The sequence below is a fragment of the Nuphar pumila genome, unplaced genomic scaffold, assembly GCF_984573655.1.
Source record: "Nuphar pumila unplaced genomic scaffold, dmNupPumi1.hap1.1 HAP1_SCAFFOLD_2635, whole genome shotgun sequence".
NCBI classification, from domain to species: domain Eukaryota; kingdom Viridiplantae; phylum Streptophyta; class Magnoliopsida; order Nymphaeales; family Nymphaeaceae; genus Nuphar; species Nuphar pumila.
Genome location: NW_028323979.1, coordinates 2,059 through 15,607, shown reverse-complemented (window position 1 = coordinate 15,607; position 13,549 = coordinate 2,059). Strand labels below are relative to the sequence as shown.

Sequence of the window (13,549 nt, the reverse complement as noted above, 5' to 3'; positions counted from 1 at the left end):
CTTCAGTTGCAGAGAGTATGCCCATGCCTTGACGTGTGAGCTCGAGGCAATCCCCAACAGCAGTGCATGTGACACCCTTGCGAAGAGCAGCACTCAGCGAGAACAAATTTCCCACAAGCTCAGGCACCCAAAGTACCTCGGTAGCAACGACCGGCCCGAACTCACCCATCAATGTGACATCTCCCTTTCCTGGTGCAATCAAGTGCTGCCCATTTCCCACCACAACTTCCATAGGAGTTGTCAGTTCGGTGAAGTTCGTGAGCAGTGCTCGATTGCATGTCATGTGCACAGATGCTCCTGAATCCACCACCCAGTCGTACTTGTGCAAAGACAGGGCATCAGACTCCAAGGACAGGGCACCAGACTCAACAAGAGTCTTTGACATGGAACTAGACATTGAGAAGGCACCGATCACACCCGATTTGGGAAAGCCTGGGGCGAAGGCTTCAGGTTGCGCAGGCAGACTCTTCACCCGCAGCTTGCAATCGGCCCACTTGTGGCCAGGCTGGCCGCAATGGTTGCAGTTGCCGTTGAAGTCGCCAGGCGGCTTGCCCGAGGGGGCAGCTCCACGCGTGTCACCACGTCCACCGCGGTGCGAATGCGCAGCCAGCCCATGATGGATCTTCGAGGAGCCCTGGTCAGTCTTAGAAACCTCCACAGGTACCGACAGATAGATAAACGTCAGACAGATAGAATACCGTAGAATATCGTAGACAACCTGAGCAGTATATCTACTAGTTATTCTCAACAACATCATCATTGTCATCATCAGAACAACCACGTAGCGAGTGAGCAAAACACTTGCAACTCACCTGTAACATGAGCTCCTTGATGTGCTTATGGTGACGTGGTACAGCCGCCACCACAACCATCACGCTGCAGTTGGCAAATGGCACGGGCGCCCTTGACAAGCCGTTTTTGCCCGTTGTCAACACCGGCCCTCTCGGGTGGCGTGTGTTGATTTTGGTTTTTGAGAAGCCGTCTTCGCAGCACAAATCCATAGGTCCAGCCGCACCGGGAATGGGGCAGTCCCATAGAGGACTCTGTCGAGGATGGGCATACTTGTTGTGAGCCGCCTTTGGTGCACAGTGTCCGTGGCACTCATGCTGCGCAACAGGTCTCACATGAAATTGATGTGCATACTCGAGCGCGTGATCTCTCGCAATGCGCAAGCTCTACTGGACGATCTGGAATGCATGGCGGTGAGTATACATTATACCATCCAAACAATCGAGGATTCCTGGTTGCATTCCATGTCGTTGCTCAACAACTATTTGGTACCACTCCTGCTCCTCAGCGACCGGAACACTCCAGCTTTGCGTGAGAAGTTTTTCATGGACGAACTCTTGCAAAGTTCGTCCATGTGGTGTTATGTCCATCGCCTTCCCTCGTATGCCATGACAAGGCCAGGCGATATTCGCCTATCTTCGAACATTATTGGACAAGTGTCCACCGAGTCAGAGCTCTCTCGAGCCACAAGGTTCCAGTGTTCTTGCTGTACAATGGGCCATACACCGACATCCGCGGGATCAATAACATATCACGAAAATGCCGAAAGTGTTGCCCGTGTTGTCCTCCCTGTTGCTGAAACCGTGATCTCGTTAGAAGGCACGCAGTTTCAGGGTTGCGAGGTAACTGTCGTATTGACGATCTGGCCCACTGCTGCTTCAGCTCTCAGCATGGCGAAGCAATGGTTTGCCGGAGTAGTGAAGGAGGTTCAAAGTGGAGACTGCGTGGTCATCGCTGGGGCTGGGCGCCTGCCCAATGGCCTTGCTCCGGAGAAGCGTATCAACTTAGCAACCTTGTCCGCACCGCGTTTGGTACGAACGGCTGTCTCGTAGGCATCGAACAATTCGTTTGCTGACATACCTTGATCACATTCTTACGCGCAGATCTTCTTGTACTCTTGGAATTGTAGTCCAGTCGTTAAACCATGGTCGTCGCTATGAACATCTGTCCTGACTTTGTCGATATCGGCAAGAACTGAACGATCTTTGGAATACACTCATATCAACGTAACTCAATAGTTTACGTGCTTGCTTACTTGTTCGTATCTGCGCTTCGAGATCATCAAATGATCACCCTGGACAACCCATCGCGCATCCCCGTCGGTAGTTCAGAAACATGATCTCACGACTTTCTGCGCCTTCCATCGTAATACTCGAACCACTGGCTTTTATGCAGCCAAGGCGAGACGGGACTACCTTTTCTGAGGAGTTTGCCTGGGAAAGCCGGGAATTTCTGAGACGCCTTGCTATCGGACAGGTGCGAACCCTATGGCAGGCCAATTTTCTGCCTGTAGCGCGCATTGTTGATTGCATGCTTGTATGCTTGGTTACCACGTGAAGTGTATATCAATGGCTGAGAAACATGGGGTGCAGAACGGAACAGTCGTTGGACCTCTTCAACGGAGTCTAGTGTGAGGGTTGGTTGGGCTCACCCGTGGCGCGGGTCCAACATGCATAATGTTGTGTTGGCCGTCAAAGCAGATACGCGCACCCTTTTAACGCATCAGGCAATAACCCAGCATAGCTTTGACTTGCAGAAGTGCGTCTTTCGGATCGACTACAAGGTGGAGTCCATTGACCGCGAGTTCGGAACCGTGTACGTCCAGCGCCTTGCCAACGGCAATTCCGAATCGAGCGCGGAAGTGAAGATCAATCTGGGACTGGAGGTAGTGAAAACCGGGTGGGCCAAGGTATGTATGGCAGCTGAATTCGTATTGGAAAATGACAGTGCTGAGAATGCAACGCTGCTGCTCACTCTTTTTCACAGACATCTCCAACGGCATCCCCACATCCTGCAGGTACGGGAGACAAATGACCCCAAAATGCAGTCACCTGATTACGACGCGCTTCAGGAAGCTTGTGCAGCAGCTGAGGCAGCAGGTCTCGGGGTGTTCCAGAGTGACCCGGGCGTCAGGGCAGCAGCAGTCTTCAAGTTTGACAACACCGCGGCGGCAGATGCCTCAACGTTTGTCGCCACACAGGGCAAAGGTCGTCCTGTGCCGGCGGTGGTGGATCAGGTGCTTACGGGCTCCACGTTTAAGGTCATCACCCTCTTGGATCGTGCAACATTCACGTTCAATCTGTGCGGTGCCCAGTGCCCCCAGGTCCGGCGCAACACCAACGGCCAGCTTGATGCTGAGCCGTTTGGCCTCGCCGCCAAGGGCCTTGCTGAGATGAAGGTCCTTAACAAGTGCGCGCTCCGCTTGACCTTGTGACCCGCTCTTTAGCATGCCCTGCATGTTCGAAACCTAAGACGCGACTGCACGGAACAATTTTACGAAAACTCCACCTGGCGTGCTGCTCATCTGTGCCGGAGCTGACGAATCGTAACATGCCAGCCATCGGCAAGACTGCTTGCGAACGGTGGCAGTCTCGGAGCCGGTCTTTCAGGCAGCACGATCCGCAAATTACAGGGTCTGGAAAAACGCTGCCGTAAGCCGCCCTCGCTCGCTGACACAGCGCGCGGCGAGCGTGCAGGGAGGTGCGGTGTGTTCTTCACCAAGGAGAGGAGGGCAGAGTGTATGGCGCGATGATCTTCGAGGACGAGGGGAAGGCAAGCTCACTGGCAGACGTACTCCTGCAACAGGGTCTCGCAAAGTATGTGGAGTGGAGTGCTCGAATGCTGCCGAGCGGGGCCTCGGACCTTAAATTGAAGGAGCTCGCTGCCAAGGAGGGCAAGCTGAACATGTGGGCCAGCTATGTGCCGCCCGTGCGCAATACCGCGCCCATCGGGAACCACTTTAAAGGCAAAGTCATCGAGGTGCAATCAGGGGACACTCTCTTTGTGCGGGACGCACATGGCGTCGAGCATCGCCTATCTCTCGCCAGGTGCGCACAGTTGCACCCAGCACGGTGGCGTGTTGCCATGATTCATGTGTTGCTATTGTTGCACATGCACCCTGACGACATGTCTTGTTGCATGATGCGATGAGTCTGTCATTTCATCAGACTCTGTTTACCAGTGATGATACATCCTGTCGTGTAGCCCTGTAACTTGCCCCACCAGTGCGAAGATTAGTTCGCGGGTCTACAGGCATGCGTGACGACATCATGCGTCAACAACTGACTGTCCGAGTATGTTGTTTGTCTGTACCAAACCTACTGTGCGTCATGCGCCGCATCCCTTGTCGGTGCCAGATATGGGACGCAGCAAGGTAGAGGTTGTGAGCAGAGAGTCAAGACTACACTGCCAAGTACATTGCAGTTCATGCTGCGACCCGTCTTGTCTGTTCAAGGCAATGATCAGGAAGTTGATTCCCGTCATGACTACGGTCATCATGTCCAGCAAGATCTGCTGTCGCCCTTGCCTGGTTTCTGAGTTACATTCCGACATGATGATGTAATGATGTGGTTGTTTTCGGCCTAAGCCGTAGCTCTTGCTCTTTCTCTATGCGATGTAATGATGATGTAATGATGTAATGATGATGTGCCTTCTTACAGCACTACCGCATGCACATGGACATTGGCAACTCCAAGAGCCACTGTGTCCTGTTGACAACCCTGTATTGTGCAGCATCCGCGCCCCGCGCATGCGTCCGGCGGGGGCCGCGTCAGAGCCGGAGTCCTACGCACAGGACGCTCGCGACTTTCTGCGCAAGCATCTGATTGGCAAGGAGGTGGACGTGCGCATCGAATACAGCCGGAAGATCGTCCCCAACAACGCTGATGCCCCTGCCGACAACCTGGTCATCCAGTCAGGGAATGTCAGCGTGGAGAGCTCCCAGGGCCCCCAGGAGGCGGCGGAGATGGTCGTCCGCCGTGGCTTTGCGACTGTGCAGCCTGCCAAGGAGGGCGAGGAGCGATCGAGCGTGTTTGCACAGCTCCTGGAGGCTGAGGAGTACGCGCGGGTGTGTGGCATGTTTACTCTGTGTTCACACTGCGTGGTTGCGTGGTCGCGCAGTGTCATTCGTTAAAATGATAGTGTGCCTTTCAGGCGCACCTTTCTGAGATGTTCTACACTAGCACGGGCCGCGCACATTACACTGCCTTTTCATTCCATACATGGCCCGTGATCGTCGCTATTAGGGAGGATGTGGACCCATCACACCTTCGCACCTGATGCGAGCCTGTTGTACCTAGTGTGTACCTCTGGTGCCTCATGTTCACTCTGAATGTGGATTGTGTGGAGCTTGGATGCATGTGCGCCGTCCATACCTCGCGTTCCCACTAGCATTCTGTTGTGCTGGCGCTGCTACCACGGTCAAGGAGTGTGATGCAATCAACACTTGGCCGTGCAACGCGCACTCACAAAACGCCACGATTGCAGGGCAAGCGCATGGGAGTGCACAGCGGCAAGGAGTCTGGGCATGTGCGCACCAACGACGTGAGCGTGCCAGGCTCGGGCGCGCGAGCAAAGCAGTACCTCCCATTCTTCCAGCGCTCGAGGGACATTCCGGGAGTTGTGGAGCATGTCATGAGCGGCTCACGCATCAAGATCTTTGTTCCCAAGGAGAGCGTGGCGATTGCATTTTCTCCGAGCGGAGTCCGGACCCCCTCGCGTGGGATGCCTGCCCGTGGCTCCAGTCCCGCGCAAGCCGCCGAGCCGTTTGGCAGTGAGGCATTTGCGTTTGCACGCGAGATGCTCATGCAGCGCGATGTTTTGCTCAACATCGAAAGCGTCGACAAAAACGGAACCTTCCTTGGTCGCATACAGGTGCGTCGGTTGCCCCGCCATCTGAACCGCCGCTGGCTCTGGTTTTGTGTGGCTTGTGGGGGAGCGATTCGCGTGACTTGTGCGCAATGCTACGTCTCCTTTGTAAACATGCTTGGATAGCGCTGCACGCCTGTGCTCGTTTGGCCAAGTGATACCAGCCATCCTATGCAAAGTGGCCCAGAACAATAATAGCAGCATGCCGTTGGCATACAGGTGGGCAAGGTGGACTACTCCATTGCCCTCCTCTCTGCAGGGCTTGGCTCGTTGCACCCTAGCTTCTCCCCAGACCGCGTGTCAGAGGCAGCCCAGCTGATGTCTGCACAGGACTCGGCGAAGGCCTTGCGCAAGGGAGTGTGGGCTGACTATGTGGAGAGCACCGAGCCGGAAGAGGAGGCAGAGCTTGCCGCTTCTGCAACCAACGGTGGCGCCACTGTTTGCAAGCCAGTCACTGTCACCCATGTCTCACATGGCCAGTGCATGCACATCCAGGTGCGCAGCGCCCAACCAGTTCGACATCACCTGATTTACTGAAGATGGATCTGTGTGTATTGCGTAGAAGATCAAGACGAAGATATGCCAGATCAGGTTATGGGAGTCAGGGCATTCCAGGCACGCTTGCCTCGGGTGATGGTGATTGCACGGACTATTAGCACTTGTGCGCACACGGATGATGCAGCTGTACACAGAGAAATCACACGGGCATGAGATCACTCCACCACTTCTGTGAAAGACAGTTGCAGGTCCCTCTGCCCTGTTGCCACAGCGAGTGCTCTGCTGGCAACCCCATTTCTTCGCTGCGACTGATTGCATGCTGCATATTGCGTTGTTGTGTTAAGCTGCTGAAAGTATAAGCCATAGCGCAATCAAACCATGCACATATCCATCGTGGAATGGCTTGTGCAAAGCTGAGTCTCACAAGCGGTGGCAGCGTCCGTTCAAAACTTGAGAACCTCACAAGCGACCGCAAGAATGAGATTTCTGGATTCTGAGCTGCGTTTCGACAGACTTTTCAAATTGCCGGTCCAAATGCTTGGAAGTGCATGGCTTTCTGGCAAACATGGGGGTTGATCCTTATTCTGGTAAATAGAAGTGCCATACTCACCAATGAGAGACGTCTGCAGTCGTTGGATGAGCCGCGCGTTGCTTGGGTGACAAAGGAAGCGGCGGCTGCCGTGCTTCAGCCGTTTGACGGCTGGGGCACTGCTCCGAAGGTCGGCACGAAAGTCCTCGCACAATTCAGCTCCGATAAACTCTGGTACAGAGGCTACGTCGAGAAGGTCATCAATGCACACTCAGCAAATGAGGCCTTTGACATCTACTTCATGGACTACGGCAACAGTGAGCGGCTACCGGCTACCAAGCTCCGCCCGATGGACGCTGCGCTCGCAGCCGTCGCACCGCTGGCACAGTGTGCGAAGCTCGCGTATCTGACGGTCCCGGAGCTCGATTCTGAGGACTTTGGCTACGGTGCCGCTGAAGCGCTCTCTGCCCTGGTTGGGGGGGGACAGAAGCTCATGTGTCAGACAGTGACTGTGCAGCGGATCCAGTCGACGCATGCTCGTGACGCCGCTGGCCTGGCACACGTGACCCTGTACACGCCAGGGAACGAAGCAGGGAATGACATCACTGAGGTATGCAGGGCAAGGGGTGCATTTGCTCCACTGTAAATAGGTTGCGGGATCCAGTATCTGAACAAAGGACAAGCCGACCCTGCTATAGCACACAAGCTCGCCCTTGCCGTTGGTTGCCTGTTCGCTCGACTGTTGATTCAATCTGCGTGACAGTCTGTGTGGGTCACACATCGCTTGGCATTGAGACTGCAGGTTCATTGGCTTAATTGGCGGTGGTGGGCTCGTGACATGCCTTTTCAGTTTGTAGTCGGTTTTTCCATCCACTACAATTGCTTCGCATGTCTGTTGCAGCCTCTCTCCCGTTCTCCTCTGTGACCTAGCAACTGATGCAGCACACAAGTGGCAGGTGTGTGTTATCGTTGGTTGGTGCCAATGACTGGATCGTTCAATCACCGTCGGGATTGCGGTGCAGAGCATCAACGCGGAGATGCTGGAAACTGGGTTTGCGAGGCTGCCATCGATCCGTTCTGTTCGGACACCTGCCGGCAAGAGCGCCGTGTCGGCACTGGCGGAGTTTGAGGATGTTGCTCGCAGAAAGCACAAGGGCATCTTCAGATATGGAGACCCAGGCGACAGCGACGACGAGGATGACTTCCCTGGCCTTGGCGGCAAGCGCCGCTGAGCAATGAGCACCCTGCGTGGGGTAACTCTGCTTTGGTGGCTCCCTTCAGGGCAATTGGGATGTTTGGTGCCCGAATGACCTTCGGCATGCCACATATTAGAGCCCTTCATCTCGGATGCCCCGACACGACCGTGCAAGCGTACTGTAACGACGATGTTAGTATGATGGTTGTCTTCAACTTCACGTCAAACTGATCCAGGTATTCACACATTGATCAGCAACGCAAGAACTTGTTCAGGGGGCGGACCCAAAAGATTATGTATATCAGGATATTGCGATGTTCTTGGTTTAGAAAAGGCCAGGATCAACAAACCGACAGTGGAGATTATTTTGGAATACGTTTGGAGAGCGTTGGTCGGGGTTGCATCCATGGATGGTTTCTATATAAGAGTTGATTGTGTTCTGATGAGTTGCCATCCTGCATATTATTTCTGAAGTTTGGACCGGAGAGGGACCAGGTGAAGCGCACAAAGCACCAATCTGCGGACCCCAATGGCTAAGCCTGCTCCCCACTGTCGCATGAGTTGTTTGGACGCATGGGCAAGCCAGCGATGCAGTTGCTCAACGCCCTGGCACTTGCAGCTCCCGCGGGGGGTATCGGTTACAAGTGAGATTCACCACCAGCGCGCTGCGCGAACTCATCGTTGGAAGGTGCAGAGGCAATGCTCTGCTGTACCGGCGATATCTCTGGTCCTTGCTTGTGTGAGCTGCAGTGAGTTTCGGACAGGCATGCCTGTCCCGACAGCTGACGTTCCGTGATTATCTGTTGCGATGGTGAGACTAGTGTTGTCTGCCTGTGCTGCCTGTTCAACTCCTGTCTATGTAATTACAACAAGACTGAACATAGATCGCAGACAGCACCAAACGCCACCATACATTACTTCCAAGGAAGTCCTTGCGGTGTAGCGTGCGGCAGGACAAACGCCCAAGGCTTGGACCCAGCTAGCAGACGTATTGTCGACACAATCGCGTGTCCACCGTTGCAAAGTGCGTGCGGCATCTAGACGTCATCTAGACATAGAGATAGCATCTAGAGCACCCAGTCACACGTCACGTGGCTGATCACCATCCCGTGTTCGTTTAATTTATCAGACGATGCTGTTACTGATCCGTTCTTTCTTTCTTTCTTTCGACTGCAATAAGAACTCCTCACCAGATACATTGAGGTAGTCCATGAGCGGTGACTTGCCTTTGTAAGGCGTGCAATTGGGCGGAGGAGGACACATAGGACATGCATGCACGTCCTGTGATTTCAATGACGTTAAATTTGTGCACTTCTGCCTGTGTGGGCTAAGAAATTTAGGTGTTTGGCAAGTTTGAGGTTGTCTGAAGCATGACGAACGCTATTGAAGCAGACGTAATCAGGCGGCCGACGGCCGTTTTACCAGTTTCTTATGAAATTGCTATTGAGCAGACAAGTCCAAATGTGGAGACCAGCTTTCCTCCAATCGCAGCTCCAGCTTCACAGTCTAAGCTGTATTTCAGCACAATCATGGCGCTGGTTCTCGCAATCTTGGGCTCATCGGTCCTGCCAATGGCTTATGCTTTCGCAAAGACTGGCGTTCTTCTTGGTCTGATCGTTGCATTCGTGCGCCCCCTCGCCTGCCCCGAGCGCTATGACGATGTCTCCTGGGATGGCAATAACCCTGTGATGCAAAACCCTGTCGAGTACCGAGCTCGTCAAAATCGGGACGTTCAAGCCTTCGTGACGGATTAAACCTGCTTTCTCTGAAGTTTTCTGTGGATTGATATTGCAACGATCCTCACGATCTGTTTTGGGAGTTCCTTCAAACATCCTTGCAGCGGAGGAGTCTCGCATTGTCTTTGTTGGCTGGTGCAGCACTAGGTACGACTAGATCGAGAAAACTGGAACTGGGCTTGTGACTCTACTCTCAAACAAATAATATAATCGCTAACTAGACGCTTTTATTTACCCCTAACCCCTAGTTTGCATCTGCTCAAATGGCCATTTTTTGCAGGTGGTGGCAATCTCAAACACGTACACCTGTGGGCTGCTGTTGAGCGCAGCGCAGCGGACGAACAGGTACACGTACGAAGAGCTAACCTACCACGTCGGGGGCATGCCATTCATGGTGTTCACACAGTGGTCAAACATCATCCTACTCTTTGGGAACCTCACCGGCGACATGTGCCTGCTAGCAGACCTAGGCTCCAAGTCGCTGATCAACATCCTTGGCGCCGATGCGCCGCACTTTCTCGTCAAGAACAACGGCCGCGGCATCATGGTGGTCCTCACCTTCACCGTGATCTTCCCCCTCAGCCTGCTCCGTGGCATGCGTGCGCTCGAATACGTCTCCTCCGCCGGCATCGGCTTGCTCGTGGTCCTCACGACGATCATCACGCGGGATGCTGCGCTGTCTGGATTTCCAGGCATCACGTCCGGCGAGGTGCCGCTTTGGAGCGTCGACTTCTCCAACTCTCACATCCCAGAGGTGCGACTTGAAGCGAACAGTGTGAGCTGAATCGTGGGAGATGGCTTCGGAGACGAGGAACACCACTGGACGCGTTTGTGATGTGATTCTCTACGGCTACAGACAGTTGTGGACCCTTTTTCAAGGCATTGTACGATGGGTGTGGTGTCCAGGTTATCAGACACAATAAAGTCAACGAGGTGTCGTGCCGTAAGAGTAGTCTGCAAGCAGTCTCTTCGTCTTTGTCTGTTGTAGCGGCAGATTTTTGACGCCGACGCCCAGCGATGCCTTCAACCCTGCTCCCGGAATGGCATCCATAGATAACCGCATGCCATGTTACCAAGTTTGCGACTGGTGCAGCGGCAAGCATATTGAGGCATTCCTCAACCTCTGGGAAGCGCTCCCATTGCTTTTTCCGGAATCATCACATCGACTTTCCCAGAAATGAGGTGAGCAAAGGCTTTGCCTATGTATTGCATGGTTGGTGTGCCCCATGTTTAGGCCAGTATCGGGCTTGTGATCCGATGCCAAACCGATGCGGTGTGTTGTTGATGCAGGCGTTCGCACTCATCGGCTTCTCATTCTATCTCCACCCGCTCATGATGCCGTTGCTTCAAGAACTACCCCCCGGCCGCGAGGGCATCACAGTGGCATGGTCCTCTGTCAAAGTCGTCATCATGCTCATCGCCCTTTGCGGATATTCGTACATCGGTATTATGGGTGCTGCCGCGTTTGGAGCGCGCACTGAAGGTGACATCATGATGAATCAGCTCGTCAAGAACCGCACTGGCGCTGCGGTCCTTGTTGTGGCTGTGCTTATTTACATTGCCAGTTGCATTCCCCCCCTCATTGTTTCTATGCGTTGCTACATTGATTTCATGCTGGCTGGCCCCCACGCAGGATACCAGCGCCCGCGGTTTGTCGCCGAGACGGTCGTGATTGTGTTCACACCGATGCTCGTTGCCATGCTCGATGCGGGTGCTTCCCGCGCAGCTTTTGCGGTGACGGGTGCGACTGGTGTGTGTATTGTGTGCTATATCATTCCAGTTGTCGTGCATGCGATGCTGCGGAGAAAGGCATCTGTTCCGGTAGAGCCTGTGCAGACAGATGGTCTTGTTGGCGAACCTCTGCTGCCGTCCTCCTCTGAGCGGGTTGCGCGCCTGGATCATTTTTCCCTCCTCCAGGATGTGCTTCCGTGGATAGTGCTGGTCATGGGCTGCGCTTTCAGTGGACTGGCGCTCGAGGGTGTCTTGTACGGATTGTCTTGATGTAAATGTACGTAATGGTGTGCTGAGCAGCGAGCTCTGCTCAATCGAACGCACACCGCGTTGCTTGCGGGATAGCGACATTATGTCAGACATGCAGAAGGGGTTCGTCTGTGCATGGATATCTGAAGATAGCGGCAAGCCTCGTCATTGGGCCTCGTGGAAGGGCGGTTGACACCACTGGTGTTGGTCTTGTTTCAAAATCAACAGTGTACCGGACAGCACGTTTTCGATGTTGCTTGATCAGCGCTCGCTCAGCTCTTCACAATTCGGTACTGGAAGGATCCTGTGCTAATCTTCCGTGCGATAGTCCAGTAAGAACACGCCATCGGGTAGGCGACAATCTCTTGTACTCGCGCACTGGCTTGCATTTTGTTGTTGTTTTCATGGGAGTTGATACATGATAGCATTGCGCAAGGTGCGCTGAGATTAGGCAGCTCTGAATGAGCACTTGCTGAAGCTTGTCATTCTCTCGATTGGCAACATGCAGGGTTCATTAGCGAGACCACAGAGTCGATCTGCCATACGATATCAACGAAAGGCTTGCTATTGTTCCTTCGGGTATGCGGCACGTCCTTCCGTGCGAGAGCAAGCCTACACCGCAGTGTGCGCTGCTGCGAGTGTCGACCCTCCTGCAGAGTCGTCCGACCAAGCGGGTATGAACAATGAAACTTGACAGCTTCCAATCTCAGTTATTCCGGGATGCATCGCATCGTGCCTAATTGTTCGCATCGCTTGCTTTCGTCATTATAGGGCTTGCGTTTTTACCTTATGTTCCATGTAGGGAGCTCGAGCCAGCTTTCCAGTGAATCAGTCCTCGATAAGCCGGTGCTGTTGCCCAAATGGGTATTGCGTACGATAGCTTGCCTGGTGCTTTCGGGCCAAGTGATGATCAGAATATGTCGAGGCAAGGTGCACTGGCGGAATACCTTGGAACAGCTTTCGCTCGTTGGACCCCGCTCCTTGGGGGTCTCCCTACTGACAGCAGCGTTTGTAGGGATGGTTTTCACTATACAGGTGCGTTCAATGTCAAAATCAACCGTCAGCACGTCCCTGCATGCGCATGCCTGTTGGCATTGCATGAGGTACAATGTTCTCCAGGGTGCTACCAATAATGGATGATATTCAGAGACGGATGTCCACTGCACACGACCCGTCTTCAAAGTATTCTGCCCAGGTGACGGGAGAGGATGCTGAGGCATGGCCAATAACAGTCCGGGACACTGCAGCCTGAAGAAATGAATTTCCACGTGGACGAATTTCCTGTTGTAAGCGACACATCATCATCACCACCAGACATCATAGGAGATGCCAATACACTGTGCTCATGGGGGTCAGCACAGCTTGAGAGGGCTCCTCGCGGTTGTGAACCTTTCGGTGGGGAAGCCACACGAGGCCACACGAGAGGGGTGACTGCCCCTGTCTCGTGTCGAGATTTGCACTTGGGAGTTGCCAAAATCCATGTGGTTGCGGTAGTGCAGTAAACGGAGTCGAGGATGACAACGAGCAAACTATCATTCACATCTGTGACAGCGTACTTGCCAGCCCTCCACAAGAGAGCAATGAACCTCCAGTACGTCGATCACTGAACAGGAGTTCACACTTCTTGTTTTGATCAAGCCCTGAGCAGATGCTCCCGGTTGTCATTCTTCAAATCCGGAAGACATGCACACACAGTTTGTGTTCCCAGGTGGACCATTTGCGAGCGAGAATGGAACGTTGCATTGCTCGCAATTGCAATCCTCCACGTCCGCCCACCTCAAAGCTGTCTTTGCTCTCCGATCGCGTGATGGTGGTATCACATGCTCTGCACGTCAACCAATTGTCAGCCGTGACACGTTTGCTTTCCATTTGGATGTGAGGATACAGGGGTGTCGGAACCAGCACCGGAGGTACCAAATCGGCATATCATGATTGACCCATGGCCTGGGCAGTATG

The 13,549-nt window shown here is 53.8% G+C and overlaps 2 protein-coding genes across 2 annotated transcripts; both read left to right on the top strand.

Annotated features, from left to right (window-relative positions):
* Window positions 1-5,283: 5,283 nt before the first annotated feature.
* On the top strand, window positions 5,284-7,914 carry LOC149808612 (ribonuclease TUDOR 1-like). Its single transcript, XM_089995233.1, has 5 exons — window positions 5,284-5,661; window positions 5,875-6,150; window positions 6,666-7,324; window positions 7,584-7,638; window positions 7,705-7,914. Exons 1-5 carry the CDS (start codon window positions 5,284-5,286, stop codon window positions 7,912-7,914), a joined length of 1,578 nt encoding a protein of 525 aa, XP_089851359.1.
* A 1,333-nt stretch (window positions 7,915-9,247) lies between these two features.
* LOC149808611 (uncharacterized) lies at window positions 9,248-10,397 on the top strand. The gene is made up of 2 exons (XM_089995232.1): window positions 9,248-9,562; window positions 9,894-10,397. The coding sequence occupies exons 1-2, from the start codon at window positions 9,248-9,250 to the stop codon at window positions 10,395-10,397; spliced, it is 819 nt and encodes a 272-aa protein (XP_089851358.1).
* Window positions 10,398-13,549: the final 3,152 nt, after the last annotated feature.

Bases quoted from the DNA above. Each gene is read 5' to 3' on its own strand.
- LOC149808612 (XM_089995233.1), top strand. From the start codon at position 5,284: ATGGGAGTGCACAGCGGCAAGGAGTCTGGGCATGTGCGCACCAACGAC. The intron at 6,151-6,665 runs GTGCGCAGCGCC...GCGTTTCGACAG, and splicing joins GCCAGTGCATGCACATCCAG to ACTTTTCAAATTGCCGGTCC. The intron at 7,325-7,583 runs GTAAATAGGTTG...TGTCTGTTGCAG, and splicing joins AGGGGTGCATTTGCTCCACT to CCTCTCTCCCGTTCTCCTCT.
- LOC149808611 (XM_089995232.1), top strand. From the start codon at position 9,248: ATGACGAACGCTATTGAAGCAGACGTAATCAGGCGGCCGACGGCCGTT. The intron at 9,563-9,893 runs GTGATGCAAAAC...CATTTTTTGCAG, and splicing joins CCTGGGATGGCAATAACCCT to GTGGTGGCAATCTCAAACAC.